Genomic DNA, 27871 nt, shown 5'->3' on the forward strand with positions numbered 1-27871 from the left:
CCACATTTATCACTACCCCCTTAGGGGTTGCAAAGTATTTGGGTCCCCTAATAGTCCTGTACAGCCAGGCAACATGCATTTTTACAGACTTGCATTCAGGAGTCAATAACTAGTCCTTGAGCATTGTTTCTGATGTTTTATTAGGGGAATAAAACGTGGATGGGGTAAGGGGTGTACGGGATGCCCAAAGGTAGTGGCAACAGAGGACAATCTCCCTGAACTATGTACAAGTCTCTTTATCAGCAAAAACAGAGTCCTTGTTGGAAAGCAAGCCAGCATCTCCGGTTGTACTACCTCAGACCCTAGATTCTCCTTAATCCAGCAGCTCTGGGTGAATCCCTGGGCTGGAGATCCAGTGCCTATCATTTTAAATAATGTAACAGTCCCAGGCAGCAGCTAATCCACTTTCCCAGCAGAGTGTTCCTTCCCCTATGGGGCCCAGGGGGTGCATGTTTACTCACTCAGTCTTTCTCCTGTGTTGCTGATGGGTTGGTGGCTGCTACCAAGCCTTCTAGTTGGGCCACTCCTTTCCTGCTATGAAGGTGGTCCTCGCTCTGTGGGCCGTTGAAGTCCTACGATTTCCTCCTTCCAAGGTCCCTGCTTGGAGGTGAGCCCCTTCCCATCTGAGCCCCTTCCCAGGCTCTTCTCTCCAGCCTCACTTCTCCATCTTCCACCTGAATTTTCCTCTCCTGCAGAGGTTCTGACACTTTTTAGGGTTAATCTTGGTCACACTATCCAGCCTCCTGCCTGTGGATTGGCCAAGTACCCTTAATCATGCAAATCTAGGCCTTTTCCACCCCTCTTCCTGAAAGTTCCAGCCATTTCTGGAAGAATGGGGGGGTCCAAAAGCCCTGATTTGTAGAGCCTCCCAGCCTGCACTGACACTGAACCCACAGAAATTCTGGCTCACTCACTACCATAAGCCAAAAATAAATTTGCCTCACACTTCCACCACCTAGTGGGTGCTACAGATACTCAGCAAAATATTACACAAACACATGTCCCTTCATAGTAGGCCACATCTGAGGAACAAGTGACAAGGTACTTTCCTCCAGAAATAACAATTACAGTGGAGTATGTTAGAGACACAATGCAGAAAAAATATACAGTCAGCATTGTATCAGGTGGAGTAAGCCACATTTTGAGAGAGACACACATCATGCAGTGTTTCATCCTACAAATCTACATCTAGGACTAAAATCACACAGAAAATGGAAGAAATATTGTAGACACCATTTCAGCTATTGTAGTAGGCTACATTTTAAGCTTGGCACAAAGTATGCAGCTGCTCAAGCCAAATAAATACATTGTACAATAAAGACTATATATTTCACACTGTATTAAATAAACAATATTGTGCACACTACATAGGTATTCATTCTACCATTTTTGTGGGCCTTATTGCCAAAACCACATCCCAATTCAGCAGTTGAGCAACGAAATCAATTTAAATTGTATATTTTTTGAAAATTCCACACAGCATACAAAATATTTTTACAGTTGATTTTAGGCTTCATTAGTGAAGGCTTCATTTCCGAATTACAATAGTAACGAATCCAAAATAAAATAACAAAATTTAACTAAAATTTGAATACAAAAAGAACAGAATAGAACATAAAGGAATAGAATAGAAAAACAATAGAATAGAATACAAAGAAGAATAGAAAATAATGGAATAGAAAAGAACAGAATAAATTAGAATAGAAAATAGTAGAATAGAAAAAAAAATAGAATAAAATATAATGGTCTTCTGAAATTTGAATAGAATAAATTTGAATTTCAAATAGAATAAATTCAAATTTTGAATAGAATAGAAAATAAAATAGAATAGGGTAGAGAGAACAATAGATTAGAATAGAATAAAAAAAGAATATAACTGTCTTACAAAATTTTAATTTTGAATAGAATAGAATATAAAATAGAATAGGGTAGAAAGAACAATAGATTAGAATAGAATAAAAAAAGAATATAACTGTCTTACAAAATTTTAATTTTGAATAGAATACATTCAAATTTGAATAGAATAGAACTGAAAAAAACTATACACTACACAACAATAGAATATAACTGTCTTACAAAATTTGAATAGAATAATTTTGAATAGATTAGATTAATAGAATAGATAGAATAGAAAATAGACCGGAATAGAAAAGAAGAGAATAGAAAAAACAATAGAATAGACTTCAATAGAGTAGAATAACATAGAAAGAATATACCTGTCTTCAGAAATTCAAATAGATTAGAAAATAAGAGAATATAATAGAATAGAACGGTCTTCAAAAACTAAAATGTTTCTAATTCAATCTAATTGAATCAAATCAAATTTGAAACCGAATTCCAAATTAAACAAAACAATTTTAAAAATGAATAAAAATGAAATAAGACTTTTTTCTCCATTCTGCACATGTCTAATTTATATATTTAAAAACGGAATACTTTATAAAAGTATTATGCCACACTCAGCATTGATAATAATTCTACAATTTTGTGTAAATCACATTAGCTAAAGAAAATCCCATTATTCTTTGGTGGAATCCAAAAAAAGTATAAAATGGTTTTGTAATTTTTGTGAGATGTAAGATGATGCACATAGCACACACAGTACTTCTACAAGGTCTCTTAGACATTGTTGGGTAAATCACATCCCCATTTAGCTTTGTAGCATACAAAAAAACACCAAGCAGCTTGGAATAATAATCAAAATGGAAGAAATTTGGTACATACTGCATGAGGGTCATTTTAACAACTTTCTAGGAAGCTTTTTTTAATAAAGCACTTATCTTAAGGCAGCTTTTAATGAAAAAAGACTATTTTCCATACTGCAAAGACGTATAGCAAAATGTTTTAGTCTGTATATTGAAAATCAGACATGAATTAGCTCAAGGTTTGGTCTGAACACAAGTTTGGGCTGACCTTTGGCTGTTTAGGTGTTTGTCCACATACCGGACTTTTTGCTCGGTGGGAGGTAAACATCTGTTTTTTTTTTTTAAATTGAAAAACACATACAGAAGAAAGATTCTTAAGACATCTGTAGATATTATTCTGAATACAATGTGACATATCCAGTGCATGCTAACTGGCACAGCTGGCCACCAAACCTGTTATAATTACATTTTAGGCAACATATAATTTAGCCAAGTACAGGTAGCTTACAAAACATTAAGTAGTTCCAGAGGGCAGAACCCCAAGACATACTATCCAGGCGCCAGTGCCACTTGTAGAACCTTCCTGTATGTGGCAGGAATGGGCAAAAAGAGCAAACAAAAAAATCAAACAAAAAAAAAGGGGTGGAGGGGGGGTGGATGGCATGGTAAAGGACAGAGGGTCAAGGCAAAAAGGGAAGGTGGAGAGTGTGCAATGTCTGGGTTTCCCAGGGAGGGGAGTAACCCTTTACTTCACTGTATTTTCTAAAAAGGCTCACATACGTTTGTGATCCAATGATGTCTCAGTATTCAAAAGAACAGGTGAATTCTGTCCAATATAACCATGTTGTGTGGCAGTATTCTGTGAGATGGTTGGCTGATGCTATAAGCAGGTTGATAGGTGGTGCAGTCACCTGCTTCCAGTACAATGGAGTGCAAGCTTTCTACACATTTTATACGTGCAATAATAAGGAATATTTATATTGTTTCATCAACATCGATGTCAGATGCAGCAGAAAAGCCTATGCTTCCGATTGCATGTGTATGTCAGTCGATTTATAAATCCAGTGGCGGACTTGTGCCTAAAAATCAGTAAGCAATGGACAGTACCAGAAAATGTGAAGCATAGTGCCCTCCGCCTCCCCATGCTGCCAACACAGTGGTGAGCTCTGGGGGAACAATCTGTGAAGGGCCGCTGGTATCATCTAGTTACGATTTCATAGCCTGTCTTCTGAATTGTACAGGATATAGAAGCTTTATGTGTCATATGAAGACTTATTTTGCTTTGTTATTCAGAAAAGGTTGTGTGCAGCTCTTGTTCTCATTTAGCTAGATAATTCAAGGCAGGGGGGTTGGCTAGGTGAGACAGAACCTGATATGAATGAGCCAAGCCTTGAGATATCGGTTCTGCAGACAGACATTAGTTCCTAAATTCAGTAAGAGATCTGCAAAAAACTGGACTTTACCTAGTTATGGATCAAGAGATATCTGAGTTGCATCATCTTTCAAAGTGGAAGTGGGGGCTCGAATATATTTTGTATAATAGTGAGTGACCGCCACTGTTCCTCCTGCCAAAAAATGTCCCACTTGGAATCAATGCTTTGGAAGAATGACAACAAACGCTCCATCTTAAACTCCCGGTTCAAAGTGGAGAGGTTTAATTATAGGGGTCATATAAGAGGGGCATGGATCTGACAAAATTAAGCCCATAAGGGCCTTCACCACATGCGAAGTTACCCCAATTGTCAGATGTTCAGGCAGGGTGCAAGAGATATGTTGAGGAAGCCAGGATAGGCCTCCTAGTAGATAACTCAAGAAGGACTGTTCTAGTTGTATCCACCTCTTGTCTGAATAAGGCTAGCACTTGTGAACATCTGGTAGCCCTGTCCTACCTACACTCTTGGATCTAGTCATAAGCTGGTAATTAAACCTATGGGCTTTGCTGGCCCATAGAAAATTCCCAAACTCACTCCAGAGCTGCTTTAGGAAAGCACCTGGAATATAATTCAAGAGTGTGTGGATCAAACACAAGAGCCGAGGGAGCCCCGTCATTTTCAATGTGGTATTTCTGCTAAACCAGAATTGCAGATTCATGGACCAGTTTGTGATGTCTTTCCTAACCCATGCCAAAAAGTCAGGAATTTTGCTGAAAAAATATCAGCTGTTTCTGCAGCGAGAAAACCCCCAGGTATTTGAGGTGGTGTGGGGCCCAAATAAATGGAAAGTGTGTCTTTAGGACCTACACTGTAGGCCAGGGTAAAGTTACATTTAACACCTTCAATTTTTGGAGGTTGTTCTTAATATTAGAGAGCTTGCTGTACCTCTGGATCTCCTGCAGTAGGTTTGGACGGGATGTAAGTGGAGAACAAGAAAAAACAAAAGGTCGTCAGCATAAGTCGCCACCTCATGTTCTCCCAGCTTTGTCACAACACCAGTAATGTCAGGGTCCTTCCTTATCCTGCACAGGAACGGTTCCAGTGACAAAAATAAAAATATGCAGAGATAGGGGACATCCCTGTCTTGTCATTGCTCAGATCAAAGAAATCAGATTGTGTGGCATTTACTTTCACTGATGCTGTAAAACCGGAGTATATTGCTGCCCCTCTGAGGGCTCTGAGGAAGAGGCGGTGTCCTCGAAATGCGTTAGCCAGTTGGTCATCCAGGGTTCCATCGTATGGACTCAGATGCTGTTTGGATTAAACATTTTGTTCAGTGTGATATGCCTGTGTTTGTTATGTCCATTGTGAGTATGATACTTACTTTTTTCTCTCAATAAATGCTTTTAAATGATAATGCACTAGGCTGGTGTGCCCTCTTTTTGTTTTTTCATTTGCATTTGATGGTGTCAATGGTCCTAGTCTTTGGCCTTCCAGAGTGGCACAAAACCGACCTGATCTTGAAGATATTCTTAGATATCAAAGTCAACAGCCTATTTGCTAGGATCTTAGTGAACAATTTCAGATCCATATTAAGCAATCATAACAGCAATTACTGGTCCAAAGAGTATCTGTTGGGAATGTCTCCCCATCCAGTATAGAGTTGAAGCCTTGAAGAAGGGGTTGTGGCATGATTTGTGAAAAATGTTACAATATACCAAGGTGCAGCTATCCGGTTCAGGGGCCTTATTGGGGTGAGTGTCCATCATCGCCCATTGCCATTCTTCCACAGTAATAGGTGTACCTAGATAAAGGCTATCCTTGTTCTTTAATTGGGGAAGACCCGACTCGGCCAATTAGCAATTAACACCCTGTAATCAGTTCAGAGAGGAGAGTGTACTGGTGGAAGAAGCTGCATTATAGAGATCCCTATAATCGTATAATTGTAGTCGCTGTGTGTTTTGCTATAGCTGCATGAGTATGGACCATGCCTTCCCTCTCTGAATCTATATGTGGGATGTAAGAGAGAGTTCTCAGCTCTGAGAGTGCATGTGCTAGTAATAACTCAAGATTATTGCCCCATTCGTAGAACCACTTATGGACTTTAGTGAAGGTTTGCCTAACCTTATGTAAGAGGACTTCATTCAATCTATCATGTACAGTAGCAGCTGAAGTTCAACAAAGGTCAAGTGTGCCTGCGATGTCTTCTGGGTAGTTTAACCTCCCTAGCAGTATGATTATGTCCATATTTCTGTGCTCAAAGCGGTACATTTTTTTGCATGGAAATATGTTGTTTTTTATTGTAGGCCTGTAATTTTTAGGAATAATTCACTGAAATCTGTCCGAACAAGAGTCTAGTAAACATCCCGGGTATGTTAAAAATTTAAACACAAAATCATAAATTATAATTTAATAAATAATCATAAAAAATAATAATATAATAATAATAAATGTAATTCAATAATATAATCAAACCAAAAACACTGAAATGTGAAATAGAGCGCCAAGTTCGCACATCACTGAGCAAAGTCGCATAATCGTTTTCAGTGTCTGATGATGAATTTCCCCCACCAATCATTATCACTCAATTCTGCAAGTGGTTCTGATTTACTATCGCTGTTCTCTAGCCGGTCTAAAACCGCTTTTGACCTAAAGGGACGCTTTTTGGATGCCATGGATGTTTCTCAGTTTCAAGGCAGAAAGAACAGTAAAAATGCAGGCAGGGCGCCGGACAAAGCACTCGGGACACAATGTATGTAAAATGGTTTGATACAGGAATGTTATACTATGTGATTTTAGTGATTTTAGTGAATGTCACTTTTACAACTTTCAAAATAATAGAAATGGTGTGAAGCAGCGCATGAGACTTTGAGCAAGGGATCCGGTGTCACATTAAAATCTTCCCGCACTATTAAAGCCCCTTTATTAAAGTGTGGAGAGCTCAGTAAAACATCCCTCCAGAAAGAGGATTTGATCTGAGTTGGGTGCATAGATGTTAGCCAGGACTACCAGCGTGACCTCCAGAGTACCCTTTAAAAACAGCCTGCAAACCCCATCTGTCCTCTGGTCCTGGTACTGCTAGTCCGTCATCAAGGAAAGCAATACAGGGATGAACTGCGATAATCTTTAAAGTGGGTCTCCTGAACAAATGCCATTTGAGACCTTTCTTTCCATAGACCCTCCAATACTCAGGACCTCTTCTGAATGATATTCAACCTGCATACACTGCAAAAATTGCTTCAGTTGGAGGTCTACATTTGAGTGTACAGACCAAAAATTAGGCCAAGTCTCCACAGCTATCCAGACTAGACCTCTTAAAATATGGAACCTATGGAAGGATAAAATGTAATCAACTGTAATGGAGCCTAGGAGAATAGTGCTCAGCACTGATCTCGCTTACTCTAAAAAAAATAAGGATAACGGTCAGTCGTTAGGGCACTTGATCCTGGAATACTTCTATTATCAAGCACAGTACCATGACCAGGAGAAGGGCAATATGAAAATAACAAACAAATGTGAGAACAACAGGAGGGGGTGGAACTCAGTGGAAACCCCACGGCCAATGGAGGCAGCAGGTATCAAAGGCACCCACTGGGCAGAGAAGGGGTACAGCAGTCAGGACATAATGTTATAGCTCCAAATGGGGGTGTCCACCATGCGCCTCTCTCAACAAGAGCCATCGTCCACTCCTTGGTTACAGCACAACATACAGAAGAGCCTCTGTATTTCCTCCAGTGTGGCCAAACTAGGCACTACAGACCAAGGTCAGTCATGGTATGGAGAAAACAAAGGAGGGACCTAATATCTAGAACTGAGGGAGGAGAAGATCTGCAGTGAACATAAAATATAACCGAGCCTTCTTGCTTAAAGAGCATACATAAATGTGAAAACATCCTACATCTCGATGAACCAAAAACAACAAGGTGGAAGATGCTTTAAAGACACATACTCAGAACCAAGGGTGGTGGTACATGTCTGGCATCCCCCTAACAGGGGTAATAACTACAGTCACATGATCTGAATGGGTGTTGGTTCAGAGTAAATGTAGTTCAAAGAAAACCACCTAGGGTCAAGGGTGGAAAAGTCAGAAACCTGCATCTTAATGTAAGGCCATAGTGTGGTCAATACCCCTGACAAGGAAGCTAAGGCTGAGAAGGTTTCAGTGGAGGGGTTATTCCAAGCGAGCACATAATGAGGTAGGGCTAGGAAGGTCAGGCATCACAGTAGAGCATCGCAAAGGGTATCTTGTAGGTGTTTTCCTCACTTCCCAGTCTCATGGCCCTTCCAGCAAGTGGGCAGCACAGACATCCTTGAAACAGGAAATGTTCCAGACTACTTACAAGACCCATTACAGTTCAGTCTCATGTAGAAAATTGGGGGCTCCCTGTGGTGAGAAGCCTCTGTTGGCTTAAGTCTTTAAAGACAGGCTGTTCCATGTGCAAGAGAAGCAGAGAGGAGATGTTGGTGGAAGTGGCAGCAGAGGAGAGCTACAAGAGAGGAGTGGCAGAGCCTATTGCTGACAGCAGAGTGAGCAGTGAGGGACATCAGACCAGACCATACTCACCTTTAAAGGGGCCTCCAGTTCATCCACTGAGAGTGTTATCTCTAAATGTGCTCATTGATTGCGCATCTGGTGAGTGTGCAGTCTTTATACCTTTGGTCACATCACCTCCTTACTGGATAGACCACCAGCAATTAAAGATTTTTATGATCTTCCACGCACTTATTTTGGACAATTTTTGATTACCAATTTTCAGCACTTTATTTCATGCACCATTGGTCACTATAAAGTGACAGAGTTATACGATACCACTGAGTCACTTTATTTGATTGATTTGTTAGCACTTTATCACTGGTCACTTTACTGGATGTTTTTATTTACATATTTATATATGCATATTTCACACATGTGGTTATGTTAATTGTAGCGCTGCACCCAATTTTATGTTGATGCTTTGGAGGTTTTTGGTACCTTTTGGTGTTTCAGCAGCTTAGTTGACTTTTAGCGCTCATTTACCTCTCTGTGCTTTTCAGTGGATGCGAGATAGAACATCACTTTGGTTCAAATCATTCTCGAGATCCCACAGGCCCTTTGCCTGGTAAACACGGTCACTTTCAATATGGGTTGAGACTTCTTTGTCAAGCAGGGTAGGATAGCCTGAATTGTGGACCTGAGATCAGGTCCCCTGACCACCTCTGGTATTCTGCTGATGTGAAAAATTTGTTTTCTGCTGCAATGCTTCCCATCAATCTTGAATCTGAGTTGTTTCATGGCTTTCAGCTGGTTGGTGTTGGTCTGCTCCAGAGCTGCCATCCATTGTTCAAGTTAGGCATATGAGGATTCCACATGGGTGATGCTTGTGTCCACTTGGGCTATGTGCTCTTTTATTTCTGAGCGTTCTTTCTTCAGTGTAACCTCTATGTGGAGAACCATAGAATTTAGATCAGATCACAGGGAAGCAAACAGTTCTCTGATCTCCTGAGTCTGCTGGCACTGGCAGTCACCTGAGGAGTGGTCATGTGGAACACTCGGGGTGGCATTGTAGGAGTGTAAGTATCCCATGGGATTCTTTTGCGGCACTTGGGCATGTGCTATCTGGGCATGTAGCAGGACCGCATTCGCTGTGGATCAGCGCTATTGCACGGAGCTCCCGTTACTCAGGTCTACTCATCTCCATTGCTAGAACACATCCCTGAACATCTGTATTTTTACTGCTACTATACATGAGAGCTTTGCTATCAATGTCTGGCACCTGTCACAAGGCTAGCAACCAGTGGTGTCACCCATCCCCATTCATTTCCTGACCAGGAATTCCAAAGCCATGTAAATAAAGGGGTGAGGATAGTGTGCCCCATGGCCATATTTAGACAAGGACAGTGAACAAATATGGCCTTTCTCATATTTGGTTATTGGCATCACCTGAGAGACACTGAGTCTTTGTATACTTTTAGTGGAGTCCATGTCAATTAGTGTTAGTCAGTGCCAGGATTGGACATGCCTGTCAGTGGGATTTTTTCTTTTGATGAGTGTCATTCATTGTAGTTGATGTGGATCTGCATCACTGGATGACATGACTACAAGATGGGTGCCCCTATAGCACACAGCTTGCTAAAGGCATCTGAGGGACAGTACTGGTCGGGGACTGACAGAAGAGGAAGAAAGTGACCTTTTTGTATAACATCTTTGCACAGAGCAGATACATAAACATCTTTTTTATGTACAAAAATAAATAACTTTTGCTGTCACTTTAAGACATCCACAAAGCATGTTATTTAAAGGAAATGGTATTTTTAATTTTCACTTTAGGCATTTTTACTAATATATTTAAATTGGCCTTGAAAATGATAAAAAAAAATGGCCGATAAAATTCAATAAGGTTTGGGAGCGGTGTTCAGGGTTTATGAATTTCTCACTGGACTTGACAAATGTCCAGAGAACTGGAACCCATGGCAATTCACTTATCACTATTTATATCATCGATAATATACATCTTACCTCAGCTCCTGAAGCCTACAGCTAGGATCTCGAAGTCCTTTAAACAGTTTTTTTTCATCCTGTAGAGGGTTCTTTGATAAATCCAGTTTGACAAGAAATTGGTTTGTGATTAGAACAGAGAGGAGATCATCACAGCATAAGGGGGTCAACCAACAGTTATTGAGGCTGCAGAAAAAAACAGACACAAAGGATATACTCAAACTTCTATGTCACATGTAACCCATTGAAATGTTGTTACTGCAAAAAGGCAAAGAGACACTAGATGTTAGGTGTCTGCAGAGTGGGGTGCTTTATAGTAATAGGATTGGACTATGGGGCCTGTATTTCTGCATAGCAGGATTTAACTGGAAAGCAGGGTGTTTGAGACTACATCTCCCAGCAGTCATAGCATGTGGGCGAGGACAAATAAATAGCAAAGCCTTTGAGAGAGGAGGTGTGCTGCTGGAGGAGAGGTGGACCAGGTCACGGAGCCTGTACAAGGAGAGAGCGAGGAAAATCATTGATTGTCCATCCCACTGTGCTGCAAGCTGAACACAATGACAGCCGGAGAGATAGTGGAGCTTCAGGCCTGGACTGGAGGTGCCGAGGACTGTTCCATGGGAGAGACAGACTACTGCATACTGCTAACCCAAAGTGATCAGGTGGGAGAGACCCAATGCACCCCACTGCCATGGTGAACACTGCTAGAATTCCACTACAGTTGCCCACTAGCCCATAGTAGTGAACACTGCCCACATGTATCGGTCCATGGCCTAATCCAGCCAGTGGCATTGCTGGAGTGCATTTACACCACAGACACCATTTACCCCGATCTCAGGATACAGTGCTACAGACTCATTGCAACAAGTGCCCATTGAACTAGCAAGCAAGCTATTGATCTGCCTAGCATGATATTCACCCATTGTCCATTTGTGCCTTAACCCCTTCCATATCGGGCACTTTTACCCCCTTCCTGCCCAGGCCAATTTTCAGGTTTCAGCGCTCTCACACTTTTAATGACAATTGCGCGGTCATACAACATTGAACCCAAACTAAAATTTTATCATTTTCTGCACACAACTAGAGCTTTCTTTTGGTGGTATTTAATCACCACTGGGGTTTTTATTTTTTGCCAAATTAACAAAAAAAAGACCAAAAATATTGAAAAAAAACACGTTTTTCTTTGTTTCTGTTATAAAAGTTTGAAAATAAATAATTATTCTTCATAAATTTAGGCCGAGATGTATTCTGCTATATTTCTTTGGTGAAAATAACCCAAATTAGGATGTATTATTGAATCTGTAGGAAAGTTATAGAGTTCACAAACTATGGGAGATATCTGAAAATTGATCAATCCTGAAGTACTGACAGCCAATCTAATTTGTTGAGGTCCAAGAATGTCAGAACAGTACAGATATCCCCCAAATGTCAGGACGGTACAGATATCCCCCAAATGTCAGGACAGGACAGATATTCCCCAAATGTCAGCACGGTACATATATCTCCCAAATGTCAGAACAGTACAGATATCCCCCAAATGTCAGGACAGTACAGATATCCCCCAAATGTCAGGAAGGTACAGATATCCCCCAAATGTCAGGACGGTACAGATATCCCCCAAATGTCAGGACGGTACAGATATCTCCCAAATGTCAGGACGGTACAGATATACCCCAAATGTCAGGACGGTACAGATATCTCCCAAATGTCAGGACGGTACAGATATCCCCCAAATGTCAGAACAGTACAGATATCCCCCAAATGTCAGGACAGTACAGATATCCCCCAAATGTAAGAACAGTACAGATATCCCCCAAATGTCAGGACAGTACTGTGACAGAAATGTGACATGAATGTACAGATTTGAGTAGATAAGTTATGACAATGTAATCATAGATGTAGTTTCAGTCCTTGTCATTAAAGATGTATTCAGTCATAGGTACTCAGACACAGATGGTCATCAATTAACATCTGAAAAGAGACAGAGCAGCTTCCTCAGGCTGGAAGTGACGCCTGGGTGCTAATAAAATTTTATCATCTATACCTAATCAGACTTGGCCACCTTCCTGAAGCTGAAAAGAGAAACACAGACATTTTGGCTTCATAACAGCAGGGGGTCTCCGATCTGTCTTGGGAGCTAAAAGAATATACATACATAAAAAGGGTATGTTTCATCTCTCATAAAAGCTAAAATATTGGTTGCAGAGAGATGAAAATACTTCCTTTTGATAGGGCACGCTATGGGTCACACCAACATATAAAAATCATATTTTTGGCTTAGGTAGAAGGCCAGGAAAATCCAGGAAATGCATGCAGATGGCGCTGAAGTGCGACAGTTGAACAGTGTTTGGTACTGTCGCGATCGGGCTGATGCGCTGGTGTTGGAAATCCAATCCCCCGACTTGGTGTTTTAAGCCGGTCTTGGTCCGATTGAAGTGGGGCAGGTCAGCACCCAGAACATCCTGTGGGCAGGTACAGGAACACCCCCCAGGGTCAATTGGCCAACGATTAATGTCCTGCCTACATCCATTTCCCCATAAATTGAGTACTCGGGCATTGGGACATGGTAATTCGTATGCAGCCGGTTGTATTTGACTGACGGATTGCTGACGCTCTGACTTGCTCCAGTCGCAGGATAGATCTTGGTAAAAGTTTTATTCTGTTTTATTCCTTTTTATTTTAGAGTGAATAGTCTTTTGTGTGTCTTCTTGTATTTTTTTGTATTTTCTGTAACTTTTTATATTTTGTACATATTTTATGCACTGCCCACTTTCGGGATATTAAATCTTAAAATTAATTAGTGACTTCAGTGTATTTAAGCACGGGCTCATATCTTCGGAGAGATTGGATTGGAGAGATCCCCAAATGTCAGAATGGTACAGATATCCCCCAAATGTCAGGACAGGACAGATATCCCCCAAATGTCAGCACATTACAGATATCCCCCATATGTCAGAACAGTACTGTGACAGAAATGTGACATGAATGTACAGATTTGAGTAGATAAGTTATGACAATGTAATCATAGATGTAGTTTCAGTCCTTGTCATTAAAGATGTATTCAGTCATAGGTACTCAGACACAGATGGTCATCAATTAACATCTGAAAAGAGACAGAGCAGCTTCCTCAGGCTGGAAGTGATGCCTGGGTGCTAATAAAATTTTATCATCTATACCTAAATCAGACTTGGCCACCTTCCTGAAGCTGAAAAGAGAAACACAGACATTTTGGCTTCATAACAGCAGGGGGTCTCCGATCTGTCTGGGGAGCTAAAAGAATATACGTACATCAAAAGGGTATGTTTCATCTCTCATAAAAGCTAAAATATTGATTGCAGAGAGATGAAAATACTTCCTTTTAAAAGGGCACGCTATGGGTCACGCCAACATATAAAAATCATATTTGTGGCTTAGGTAGAAGGCCAGGAAAATGCAGGAAATGCATGCAGATGGCGCTGGAGTGCGACAGTTGAACAGTGTTTGGTACTGTCGCAATCGGGCTGATGCGCTGGTGTCGGAAATCCAATCCCCGACTTGGTGTTTTAAGCCAGTCTTGGTCCGATTGAAGTGGGGCAGGTCAGCACCCAGAACATCCTGTGGGCAGGTACAGGAACACCCCCCAGGGTCAATTGGCCGAGGACTAATGTCCCGCCTACATCCATATCCCCATAAATTGAGTACTCGGGCATTGGGACATGGTAATTCGTATGCAGCCGGTTGTATTTGACTGACGGATTGCTGACGCTCTGACTTGCTCCAGTCGCAGGATAGATCTTGGTAAAAGTTTTATTCTGTTTTATTCCTTTTTATTTTATAGTGAATAGTCATTTGTGTGTCTTCTTGTATTTTTTTGTATTTTCTGTAACTTTTTATATTTTGTACATATTTTATGTACTGCCCACTTTCAGGATATTAAATCTTAAAATTAATTAGTGACTTCAGTGTATTTAAGCACGGGCTCATATCTTCGGAGAGATTGGATTGGAGAGATCCCCAAATGTCAGAACAGGACAGATATCCCCCAAATGTCAGCACAGTACAGATATCCCCCAAATGTCAGGACAGGACAGATATCCCCCAAATGTCAGAACAGTACAGATATGCCCCAAATGTTAGGACAGTACAGATATCCCCCAAATGTCAGAACAGGACAGATATCCCCCAATTTCAGGACCATACAGATATCCCCCAAATGTCAGGACAGTACAGATATCCCCCAAATGCCTAAACAGTATAGATATCCCCCACATGTCAGGACAGGACAGATATCCTCCAAATGTCAGAACAGTACAGATATCCCCCAAATGTCAGAACAGTACAGATATCCCCCAAATGTCAGGACGGTACAGATATCCCCCAAATGTCAGAACAGGACAGATATCCCCCAAATGTCAGGACAGTACAGATATCCCCCAAATGACCCATTTTTGCAAAGTAGACAATCCAATGTATTTCATAAGAGGCATGGTGAGTTTTTTGAAGTTGTAATCTGTACATTGATACCACTGTGTTGTTGTTTGCTGCTACAAGCTCATTCTACTATTGAAGCTTTTAAAGGGAATCCTACACCAATCATTGAGAGGAGTGTTAAATCTTTCTTTTGCCTGCCAATCCACTGGGAGTGATTACCCTGAGGGACCTATATCTACCTCTAGACACATCTATATGTCCATTGGACCCCAAAAAGCATGCTGAACACAGAGCTCTTAAAGGGGACTTTGCAAGTTATGCATAGAAGTGCTTTCTGTTTCACATATAACCCTTGCCATCTAGTTCCAAAGACCCTTTGTGAGCTTACTTGCAGCTTGAGATCTGTTCCTGCTCACTGGGGAACCATCAGACTTCTCAGACTGGAGGCAGTGGGTCATCTCTGAAAGCAGGCCTGTCATTAAACACTGTTGTTTATTGTGCATATTGATATATATTGGTTCACAATTGCTAAGATTGATCAGAGTTACTATTAACTACTTGCCAACTGCAGATAGCCGAATGATGGCTACACTGCAGCCGGCTAGTTCTGGGAGGGCGTCATATGACGTCCTCCCAGAACGCGCTCTCCTGCGTGCCCCCAGGGATCTCCGTGATCTCCGTGATCGCTGTGTCCTACAGACACAGCTGATCACGTGATGTGGTAAAAGGCCAATCACAGTGGCCTTTTACCACATGATCAGCCGTGTCCAATGACACGCTGATCACCGGGAAATGCAATTGCTGGTTCTCGGCTGCACTTTCCTCACACTGTCAAAGGATAGTACTGCCAAGAACTGGCAGTTGTCAGAGCAGGGATCGGCACCGATTATCAGGGCACTGATGATTAGTGCCCTGATGATCGGTGCCCAGCAGCGCCACCCACCAGTTCCACCCACCTGTGCCAAGCAGTACCGCCCACTAGCTCCGCCCACCTTAGGTTTTTATTTATTAGAGATATCTTCTAATGGTAACTCTAGTTCTGGTGACTTGGGGGGGTCCCAAGGGCTTCCCTTAATTTGCAAGGATATCTTGTCACTTCCTGTTTTGGCTAAAGGACAGGAAGTGAAGGTAGATCTGCTCAATGGGACACAGATGGCAAAAACAAAAACAAACTCTGACAGGGGTTAACACCCTCCATTACTTTATCCAAAATGAAAAAAATGGAAAATTGTATCATACTTACCATAATTTTCCTTTCCTGACGCCAATCCATAGCAGCAAACATGTGATATATCTCCTCCCTTACATCCACCCATAGGACCGGTGTATATCTATAAAAGTCTGACTGAGAGCAACCTCCCCCATGAAGTTATCGAGAGACAATGCTTCAAGTGCTTTCCTACTTAAGACTTCTTTCTATTGGTGCAAAGAGAGACCTGGCAAGGAAATCCACTGCCAGAATAAAATCCCACAGGGGAAAAGTTTTTCCTCCTCAGGGCAAAGTCTCAGGACCAACCTCCTGAAATGCTCCCCTGGCAGCTTTATATATATATATATATATATATATATATATATATATATATATATATATATATATATATATATATATAAATATAGGGCAGGTGTGAAGAAATGCTGTAAAGTAAGAATGCTTTCACAACTATATATTTTAATTGTTTATTTCTGTCAATTTACAAAAAGCAAAGTGATCAAACCGAAGAAGAATCTAAATCAAATCAATATTTGGTGTGACTGCCTTATGACTTCAAGCCAGCATCATTTCTTACACTTGCACAAAGTCAGAGATCTTGTGATTAGAGTCAGGTGTATGAATAATCAATTATACCAAGCGGGTACTAATGATTAGTGTTGGGCTACATGTTCAAGTTGAACCTAAGTTTGACTTGAACATGGGCCGTTTGTGTGTTTGCTGAACCACCAGTCAGGTGCAATGCTTTGGCCAATCACAGCACAGGAACCCCACCCCCTTGTGACATCATGACAGTATTTAAGAACTGTAATCAGTGGTGCAGCTGTCAGGTGGCCAGGAGCCAGCATCGCGAGCAGAGTTTTTTTTTTCTTTTCGGGCAGTGGCGGTAGCGGACATCATGATTGATGTTGGATCTACTTCAGGGGACATTTTCAGATTCCAATAAGCCCCCCCGCCTGCAGACCCTCACAACCAGAGCCTAGGGTTGGGGTGAAGATGCCCTTGCCCCCTCAACATGGAAACAAGGTGCTTTGCAGTAGGAGCCCCCCCACCCCAAAGCACCCCACCCCATGCTGAGAGCGTGTGGCCTGGTATGGTTCAGGAGGGGGGGGGACAATCGCTCGACCCCCCCTTTCCTGTTCTGCTGTGCTTCATGCTCAGATAAGAGTCTCGTATGGATTTTGAGGGGACCCCCACACCATTTTTCTAAAAATGTTGCTGTTCCATTCAAAATCTGTACCAGACCCGAAGGGCTTAGTATGGTTGGGAGGGGGGACCCCATGTTGGTTTTTTTTAATGTTTTCATTGTTGGGCAATGCTGACAATTCTTTTTCCATTCAGCTGTCAGCCGGGAACCCCACTGACAGCGGAAACATGAATTCATGTTCACTACTAAAATACCACGTGACTTCATCATAGAACTCATGCCAGATTTTAGTAACTGAGCAGGATCTTACCACATACTCAGATGCGCCAAGATACTGCTCACTAAATTGTTTGTGTTCGAAGTTCACAGTCAAACATTCTGTAGGTTTGAATGTTTATCCTCGAACTGAAAACATTGCACCAGCGATCAGTAGAGCCCTAGTGCCATGCAGGTCTCCTGCAGACCTGTCAGAATATCTGCTTGCCATATGGGATGTAAGGCCAAGCAGATATTCTGACACAAAGCTTGAATGAACTATCACAGTGCTCCACAGCGCTGTGGTTGTTCATTGAAAGCCAATAAGGTGGCTGGGACTTGTAGGCACTCATTCACAGAACTCTGTAATGTCAATTCATGGAAACATTGCTCTAATGAAGGAAGAACTTTACAAACCATACCTATTAAAAAGTTTGTCAGAAATTTACAGCATTCACAGACAGTGAAAAGTTTGATCCCCTTTCACTTAAAGTGCAGACTGCCTTCCAGTTTTTGCAAGCAGGTCTAGCTTTGGGCTTTGGTTTAAATACTTTGAAGGTACTGGTTTCAGCCTCATCAGCCCTCACAGATACTAGATGGGGGCTTAACCCTTTAATAGAAAGGTAGTGCTGTGACTGAGACCACCTAGGAAGAACCTTTGCCCCAAATGGAATTTAGCATCACTTCTGTTCTCTCTGCAGCTTCATTTGCTCCTACTGAAAACTGTGCATTGAAGGACATACAGTAACTCAAAGAGCTGTCTTCTTTGTGGCCATCACTTAAGGTCAGAGTGTGTCAGAATTACACGTTTTGGGGTCTGCAGAGCCATGCATTTTTTTTTACCCTGATAGATTGGTTTCCCAGTTTGTACCAAAAGTCCAATCATTCTTTCACTTTAATCAGGAATGAGTCTTACCAGCTTTCCTAACAAACATAATTCAAGTAAGTTTCATGGTTTGGATGTGGCTAGAGCCTTGAGATATTTTTTTAATGCTACTATTTTTTTTCATGAGGCTAAATGACTTTTCATGTACCTGCTGGAGCAAGAAAAGAACGAGTAGCCCCAGCGAGAACCATAGCAGGTTGAATTGTGTGAATAATACAGAGAACTTACTGTATCGAGCTAGTAGTCTAGTGAGTTCAGAGACAGTGAATGCCCATTCTGCTAGAGAAATATGGTGTTCTTGAGCAGCGCTGGTAAAGGAGTCACCTGAAACAATTTGTTGAACTGCGAGTTGCTCATCATTCACCACATTCATGTCGCACTACATTGCGGATCTGGACCATTTTGGCAAAACAAACTGGCTCTTTCAGTTCTTAGAATGCAAATAAATTTGTCTTGAGCATTACCTCCCTTGTATCAGGTTTTTTATCATGTGTATGCTGCCATGTAGGCATCAGGAAAATGGAAAATTGAGTATTTGCCTTTCCATAACTTTCCTGGCACTTATTCATAGCAGCATACATCCCTCCCTTCTTTTATTCTTTGTTTTTGCTTGACTCATTAAACAAATGGAGTGCAGGGGTATATCACTTTCTTTTATAGAGTAATAATGCTCCTGTAGAATGGATGTGGGAAGACAGACCAACCAAGTGTATGCTACCATGAATTAGCACCAGGAAAGACAACTTACAGAAAGGTAAGCAGTCAGTTTTCTATTTTATCTACAGCCACTCCTTTGTCTAAATTTTTTCTTACTTTCTCTAAAAGTATATATTTTTTTGGCAACTTTGGTCTGCCATGGATCCATGCTGCCTATTGTTTATATTAATCTGGAGCTGGAGATGACATGGGCTTGAAAAGATGAGGCTGGAATACTGCCATCATCAATCTGTGACTTTGAAAGGCAGGTGAGCCCAAGACCTTCAGTGAATATGTAATTATGCAAGTGTAGCACTACCCTCCTAGGAGTTGCTGAAGATTTGGGTCCCCCTAATGTCATGCCAAGCAACACACATTTGCTTCCAGCCTTACACTCCAGAAACCATAAACAGTCCTTGAACTTGTTTTTTTTTATTTTATTAGGGGATGTAAACTTGGATGGGGATGAGGGATATATGGGATACCCAAGGAACTGTTTAACTGAGGACAACTTCCTGGAACTATGTACAAGTGCTCAGAAGGGTTCTCTCTTCTTGGAGAGCTATCCAGCCTCTCCTGGTGTAGGAATCCCTGGACAAGGGGATCTAGAGTCTCACAATTTAAAAGCACAGTCTAGCTGGGGGCTAGTCTGGTATCCCACCCAAATGTCCTCTCCCCTACTCCTGTCCAGGGAGTGTAGAAGTACTCACTGTCCCTCTTCTGTAAGCTGCAGGTCGGTGGCTGCTTTCAGGCCTTCTGTTGGGCTGGCTCCTTCCTTAGCTGCACAGATGGTCCTCTCTCAGGGGGCTGGCAAGGTCCAGCTTTCCTTCTGTCAAGTTCCTCTCTGGAAGCAAGTCTCTTCCCTGGGCCTCCTCCCAGGCTCCTCACTCCTGCTCCTGCTTTCACACCTTCCACCCGAAATCTCACTGCTGCTGACCAGGCTCAGCTATGCCTAAAGACTGTCCCAACCCCTTGCAAGCCTCCTGCCTGAGGATTGGTCAGGATCCTCTAAGCATACAGATCAGCCACTCTTCACCCCCGCCAGTCGCAAATCTTGCTATCCATTTCTCCCTCATCCTTCTCCTTCCCCCTCCCTTCCTGAGAGGCACAGTGACAGATGTGTGTATGTTAAAAGTGTCACAGGCCAGATCCCAGCAGGGAGCCACGTGGTGCCGCACTGCCTGGAGAACCTGGCACAGAACAGATAACGAGCCTTCCCAGAAGTTGAAAGAAATGCTGACCTGATGAACCTAGCGCAGCATTGGTGACAGAATTAGATGAACACTTCTCAAATCACTTTTTCCCCTATGTCCCATAACTTGGAATATGAGAGACCTACATAAAAACCGGACCCCACTCGTCAGATGGCCAATGAGCAGACGAACAGTTTGATGGGTCACTCATTTACCTCGGGCCATCAGGGAAGCCGGAACATAGAACTCGCGAACCGTGCCACATATAATTTCATAATTCATATCTAAATAATCCTCAGGCTTGTCTGCATAATAAAATACCCGCGGGTAGACTGTTACTTGTGCATCTGGAACGTTATGGAACAGAATATGAAGAAAGATGTTGACCCCAGTTTAGGGTCCCGCCTGCCGACCCCTCCCTGCACAAGGGATTGGTTTGTTACTTCAGAACTACCCCCTGCTGGGAAACTTTAAAACAGGCTGTCAAGCCTAAGGAAGGTAGAATTGAAAACATCTCCTATTTTTTCCATCGTAACATAGAGCGATCAAAGCAACCTCCTGCTCTGACTTGGATCTGCTAAAACCAGGACTTTGGCAAGTATTCTAACCCTTTCACCTCTCTCTGATATCTCTTTACTGTGCTATGGTTCTCTATATATTTATATATATATCTTAGTTACATCTTCTCTGTAAATATTTTATTGCACCTGTTTGACCCTTTTAGTAAAAAATCTCTCTTTATGAAAGTGTTGAACTGTTCCTATAGTTCTTAATTGCAATTTACGAATCCCTGCCTTTGAAGAGATGCTACTGTTTGTTTAACTCTCTGTATAACTGGCCTGTGTCAATGACCGGGTTATGCGGATGATTATTTCAATTATTATAGTGTTATAGCGATATTGCGAGTTTCCTCTTTCTCTGATAAAAAAGGAGGTGGTGGCAGTGTGAAAGGGTTAGTTGTGTAATTAACCCGACCCAGTAACAAGCACATTCAGGCTGCCGGTACATAGATTGCTGTCCATTAGCTGGAAAATCGTTGTACAGGGTGCAGCTGGGTGTGGCATTGTTACGTACGTCACATAGCGGTTTTAGATCGGCCAGTCCTCGGTCACGAGTTTGGTGAGAAGGTCTGGGGTCTGACGCCGCGATCGTGACACCGCCCATTGAGTTCTAGAGACTCCTCCAAGTTTCTAGATCAGGGCAGGGCTGTCTTAATGCATGAGCACTGCCCAGGGGCCCCAGATGCATGGGGGCCCCAGGATAATCTTGCATTACATTATACTTGTCAACTGTCCTGGATTTGCTGGAACAGTCATGCTTTATATTAAGCTATCCCGGGATGGCCCTGGCAGTGTCCCAGAACCTGGAATGTGCACTCCTGATCCCAGTATAGTGCCCTCCTGAGTCCCCTGTACTGTGCCCTCCCGACTCCCCCTGTGCTGTGCCCTTCCGAATCCTTCTGGGCTGTGCCCTCCCGACTCCCCCTGGACTGTGCCCTCCCGATTCCTTCTAGACTGTACCCTCCTGATCCTAGAATTGTGCCCTCCCAACTCCCCTGTACTGTGCCCTCCCGACTTCCCCCTGTACTGTGCCCTCCTGACTCCCCCCCTGTACTGTGCCCTCCTGACTCCCCCCCCTGTACTGTGCCCTCCCGACTCCACTGTACTGTGCCCTCCCGACTCCCCTGTACTGTGCCCTCCCGACTCCCCTGTACTGTGCCCTTCTACCTCCCCCTTCCCCCCATACTGTGCTTGTTGTGTTAATTAGTCCTTGTTTTATGGCACATTTTCCTATTGTTTAAAATCACTTTTATTGAAAGTGCTAATAAATATGTATAATTCTATTAACTATTTATACTTTAATTCTTAAGATTGGGTACATAAATTGGTAAATTGAGGCAGGCTGGTAGAGGCTCCAATGCATTACTTTGCCCAGGGGCCAATGATGCTATTAAGACAGCACTGGATCAGGGGGAGGTTTCAGAGTGCTGATCCACAGCGTCTTATGCAGGCCATAGATGGGTCGAAAATTGTCCGATTTCTCGGCCGAAAAAAAAAATGGGCCGATTTTCGCACCGTTAATGGGTCAATCGGTCGGCCATTTTTCTGGATTTTGTCAGATTTTTTTGATTGGTAAAGTTCGGAAAAAATCATCCGATTTTGCCGATCAGCAGATTTTCGTGGAAGAAGAAGAAGAATTATTATTCCAGTCCGCTATTATATTTGACATTAAAAAGTATTGCAGTTGCAACAATGTATCTATTTGTATCCGGAAAAACTCATCTGTATCCAGAATGGATACAAATAGATACAATGTTGCAACCACAATACTTTTTAATGTCAAATATAATAGCGGGGCTCTCTGCAGGGACAGAAGTAATTATATGCCGGCCGTAGACGGGAAGAAAAATCGGCCAATTTTTTTTTACTGTTGGTGGTAATGTCGGCCTATTGAACAAACAATTTTCCTTTTTTTTGTTAAAAAAACAGCCAGTTTTCTCCCCGTCTATGGCCTGCATTAGTCCTGACCCAAATTTGACCCTCTGACTATTGCACCAGGCTGCTACTCAGCCTCTAACTAGAAAAATAATTAACCAGTTCCTCCTAGCTTTCCTAGGAGGGTGCTACACAAGAAAGAGGAATTGACAGTAAGCCCGAGTTCATACTGATGCGGTGCGGCATATTGCATGTGATTCGCATAGGAACAGCAGCGCATTCCTCTGCAAATCACATGCAATTTCTGTGTGGTGCAATTTGAGCCATACATTTTGTATGGCTCACATCGCAATGCATCTACACCAAAAAAGTGCAGAAACCTTTTTTTGTTTCCACCAGAATCGGGTCGCATGGGTGTTCACAGCTATGTGATCTGATTCTGCACATCGCACCATGTTTTGCACACTGATTTCAGGGTGTCATTAACTTAAAATACATCCTGCAGTAGTTCATATGAACGGGGTGCAATTATGATGCAGTGCAGAATTCACACAGAAACTGGTGCAAATTCCACACCACATCAGTGTGAACCCGGGCTTAAGGGTGACAGAGAAGAGAGTTGGAGGACAGGAAGCTGTTTGGAGGGTGGAGGCATTGGCTGGAAACACAGCATGATCTAAAACCTGGAAGCAGTGTACACATTGCTGTTTCTTTTTTTGGTCAATTTAAGTTTCAACATACTGTATATAGGAAGGATAAGATATGTCATGATATATTACCTCAGCTCCTGCAGGGTACAACATGGATTTATGAGTGCCTTACACAGACATTTTGCCCCAGAGTCCTGTAGACGATTGTTTGATAAATCCAGTTTGATGAGAGATCGGTTTGTGATAAGAACAGAGCAGAGATCATCACAGCACATGGAAGTCAGATTACAGTCATTGAGTCTGCAGAGACCAAACAGACAGAGAAATGCACTAAGATTATTATAAAAACTCTGTTAATATCATTTTCTGAAACCCCTAGTGAATGTGTCATCTATTCAAATGCAGTGCTTTATACCTATTGTCTTTAAATGAAATAACTGTGCTGACTTAAACCTCAAAATATAATTTAATGACCATCCAATAGTATCAAACAACACAGATGCATAAAACTTTCCAGTGTGAATCTAACATAAATATGCTAATGAAAGTTTAAGAGAATACTCCATAAAAAATAGAAAAACTGCTATGGTGGTGACTAATGGGAATAAAAGCCATGGTGCACACTCAATCTGTCAAACTGTGCTCAAACATAAAAAAACTTCCAATAGTCCCCAACATTCAGTGAATAGTTCTGTTAAATTTTTAGTGCTCAGCCAGTCCACAGTGCACGTAAAGTCAAATGAAAAATATTCACGCTCCAAATGCGCGTGTGCTACAGAGCACCTCCTCCATCACCTCCAATGTGCACTAACCAGATGCATAGACTCTGTAATGTAATAAGCAGTTCTGTATGTGCTTGCTCTCCATCTCAGTTGAATCCCCAACAGAAAGAAGCTGATGGTGTAAAATAATTTATTAAAACTATTTCAAATCCATGAAATATTGCACCCACATTTGGCTGTATGCACTCCACCACCTGGAATGTATATGCACAATGTATTAATGAGGAAGTCGTCCCATCTGCTGCTCTCTCCGGATACCAGCATGTGTTTCAGTGAGCAGAATTTACACAGTAGCCAGAGGCCCCGACCAACATGTTTTGACATCCAAGGATGTTGTCAGTAGCAGTAGTGGCTGAAAAGTCCTCCACTATCTCAGAATACCATTATACTAAATAAATAATTATCCAAACATTACAACACAAGTGCACAGAAATGTATACATACATATAATATGTATGATAGAAATGGGCAGAAATATGTATAAATGAAATCCTAGATTTAGATCAACAAATTGAAAATGAAATAAAATAAGAAAATAAAAGTAAAAATATTAACCTCCTCGGCGGTCTGATTCTTTCCGATTTTTGGTGCTGAAAGCGGTACATTTTTTTGCATGGAAATATGTAGTTTTTTTATTGTAGGCTGTAATTTTTAGGAATAACTCACTGAAATCTGTCTGAACAAGAGTCTAGTAAACATCCCGGGTATGATAAAATTTGAAACACGAAATCATAAATTATAATTTAATAAATAATCGTAAAAAATAATAATATAATATAATAATAAATTTAATTCAATATTATAATCAAACCAAAAACACTGAAATTTGAAATACAGAGGCAAATTCGCACATTGCTGAGCAAAGTCGCAAAATCGTTTTCAGTGTCCGATGATGAATTTCCCCCACAAATCATTATCACTCAATTCTGCAAGTGGTTCTGATTTACTATCGCTGTTCTAAAACCGCTTTTGACGTAAAGGGACGCTTTTTGGACGCCATGGACTTTTCTAAGTTTCCAGGCAGAAAGAACATTCAAAATGCAGGCAGGGCGCCGGACAAAGCACTCGGGACAAAATGTATGTGAAATGCATTGAAACAGCAATGACAGCCAAAATGACATTTTTTAAAAAATTCAAATTTCCCGCTGGTTCCCGCGCCCGTACGTCCCGACGTCACAGGGACCGGAACACAGAAGCCGGATGCCGGCATCGGCCGGAGGAGATGGCCGGCTACACTCAGGATTACCGATAAGGAGGTTAAACAAGTGGTTGGGGCATGGTTTGCGAGTGTTCCTAATGGCCCTCTGAGCCGAGAGCTCTCTGTGCTAGAGGGAGAAGAGAAGTGACTACAGGGAGTCTCCGACTATCTATAGACACCCAGCTGTATTCCAACACCCCAAGAACACTCCTGCAGCCATGTCCAGGGAAATTAAAGAGGAGCACCACCTGCTGAAGATCACTGCCTTCTTTCTGCAGCTAGTGAGGAGAGGAAACCAAGATGGCATCGCCGCCTCAACTTCCTGATCTTCCACCTCATACACTGATCTGCCTGATGATTCTTTCAGCGACACAGACAGCCCAGCAGTTCCCTTCTCCCCTCCTCATTCTGGTACCCCAACTAAAGCTGGAATGTGAATGGACACCCAGCAGCAAGACCCTTCAGAGGTAAGTCATATGATTCATTCTATTCAAACCAATGCAGCTCTGCAGTCCTCCACAGCATCCTTTCCCACCCTTGATCAACCAGTTTTAGACACTACCATGAAGGACATGCTTCTTTTGCTCTCTCACTGCATGCAGATTTTCCTCCTCTTATTCACAAGTTTACTATTGAAATACAAGTAATGAGAGAAAGGGTACACTACAATGAGAAACAAAATGGAGAAGTGTACCACAACTATCAATGGTCTACCAATGATCTGGTGGATGCATACAAGGATGACCATCTATGGATCAAAGGTAAGTTGGTGAACCTTGAAGATAGGTCCTACTGCAACAATGTCAAACTGTGCGGAGTACCAAAGACCGCACAAGCAAATGATCTCCACAAGTATGCCAGTGAAATGCTGTCTGCTTTGCAGCCTGACGTGTCTCCTGTTTCATTATCATTTGATTGTATACACTGCATCCTTAGACCCCCACACCTGGCAGACATTACACCAAGAGATGTCCTCATGTGGATTCACTTTTTTCCTGTAAACTAGCAGCTACTCATTAAAGCAAGGTCCTTAGGCTCTCTCCCAGCACCATATGCTGACATACATGTTTTTGCTGTTTTGTCGCAACATACACTTCAAATGTGACAACAATTCAACTTGGTTGCAAAGGCACCATGTAACCACAAAATATCTTACAAATGGCCCTATCATGCTACCCTGTTGATCACTTGCAATGGCGCTTCACACTTTGTTAATACTCTAGAATGAGGAATGAAGCTCCTGCATTCCTGGGGTATTTTATCTGACCCTCCACAGGGAGCGAGGCACTTTTTGCTCCAGCTAAGCTTACACCCTCATGGTAGACAGTCTTTAGGAAACACAAAACCTCAATGACCCCCAATCTGCTCTGTTTGCACGACAATAGTTAGTTATATCCGGCATCATATTTGTCAACCCTAGCTCAGTGAACCTATTTCCCCCACGTAAAATTCTTGTAGCTCTATACTGTCCAACCTGCTGCAATTTCAAAGCCTTGTTCATTTCACCTATTCCAATGTGCAAACCAGTTACTACTGTATTGTTGTTTTACATTTTGTTCCTAGTTTTTTCAGATCATCCGTTATCTGTTTGGATTATCTCTACCCATCCAAGTACAGAACACATTTACCTACCTACTCAGTCAAAGTCAACCAGAGGCTACTATCTTCCTAGTCCAATGTAACCATAAGTGCCTTCAAACTCAACTTTCACATCCTCATTATATATCAACATGGCTGTTACTATCTTATCTTTAAAGCCAAAGGTCTAAATCACCCAGCGAAACCCACCTCTCTATGGAAAATAGGACAAGCCCATCATTGCAATATTTTATATGTCCAAGAGACCCACTTCTCTCAAGCCGCTTCTCCTCCATGCTATAACAAACACTTCCCCCACATCTTTAAGGCCTAAAGATTATTCAGGAAGAGAGGCATCTTAAAAGCTATCAAATCGACTGCCTCCTTCCAACTTTACAACAGTGTTTTTGACCCAGAAGGCTGTTATATTATCTTTTCACTATAAATAGAATCAAATGTTCTCTAATGAACATCTACACTCCAAATATGCATCAACTTATCTTTCCTACTAAAGTTTTGTGGAAGGCAAGACATATACAGCAAGGACACTTGTTCCTTTGTGGGGATTTTAATATCGTAGCAGATTGACTATTGGACTCTACATCTACTACTAAAAGATATAAATCTCCCTTGGAAGCATTTCTACACACACAAAATCTTTATGACGAGTGGAGATGCTATCACGCTATCGAACTATACCTGTTTTTCTCCTTGTTACTATTCATACTTTCATATAGACCTGTTCTGACTGGACATATACAGTATATAGACATTCTTACAAATGTTACTTCAGAAGGTTCAGTCATCTACAATCCATACTATATTGTGGATGGATCAATTCATATCACTCTGGTGGATTCACCTGCTCATTCCCCCACCTATCCATGGTGGGCTAACGATCTCTTATTGCAAAATCTCCACTATGTCGACTTACTGAA

The 27871-nt window shown here is 41.9% G+C and overlaps 1 protein-coding gene across 1 annotated transcript in view; it reads right to left on the reverse strand.

The window, feature by feature from the left end:
- Positions 1-27871, reverse strand: part of LOC149461827 (NACHT, LRR and PYD domains-containing protein 12-like) — a 196707-nt gene that overhangs the window by 73324 nt on the left and 95512 nt on the right. Inside the window, exons 4-5 of the mRNA XM_089677623.1 lie at positions 23505-23675; positions 10515-10679 (exon numbers count right to left, since the gene is read on the reverse strand). Of these exons, the coding sequence (XP_089533749.1) occupies positions 10515-10679; positions 23505-23675 (336 nt within the window). The remainder of the gene's footprint in view (positions 1-10514; positions 10680-23504; positions 23676-27871) is intronic.

Source organism: Staurois parvus, unplaced genomic scaffold, assembly GCF_062004578.1.
Source record: "Staurois parvus isolate SC_StPar_1 unplaced genomic scaffold, SC_StPar_1.0 ptg000191l, whole genome shotgun sequence".
Lineage (NCBI taxonomy): Eukaryota > Metazoa > Chordata > Amphibia > Anura > Ranidae > Staurois > Staurois parvus.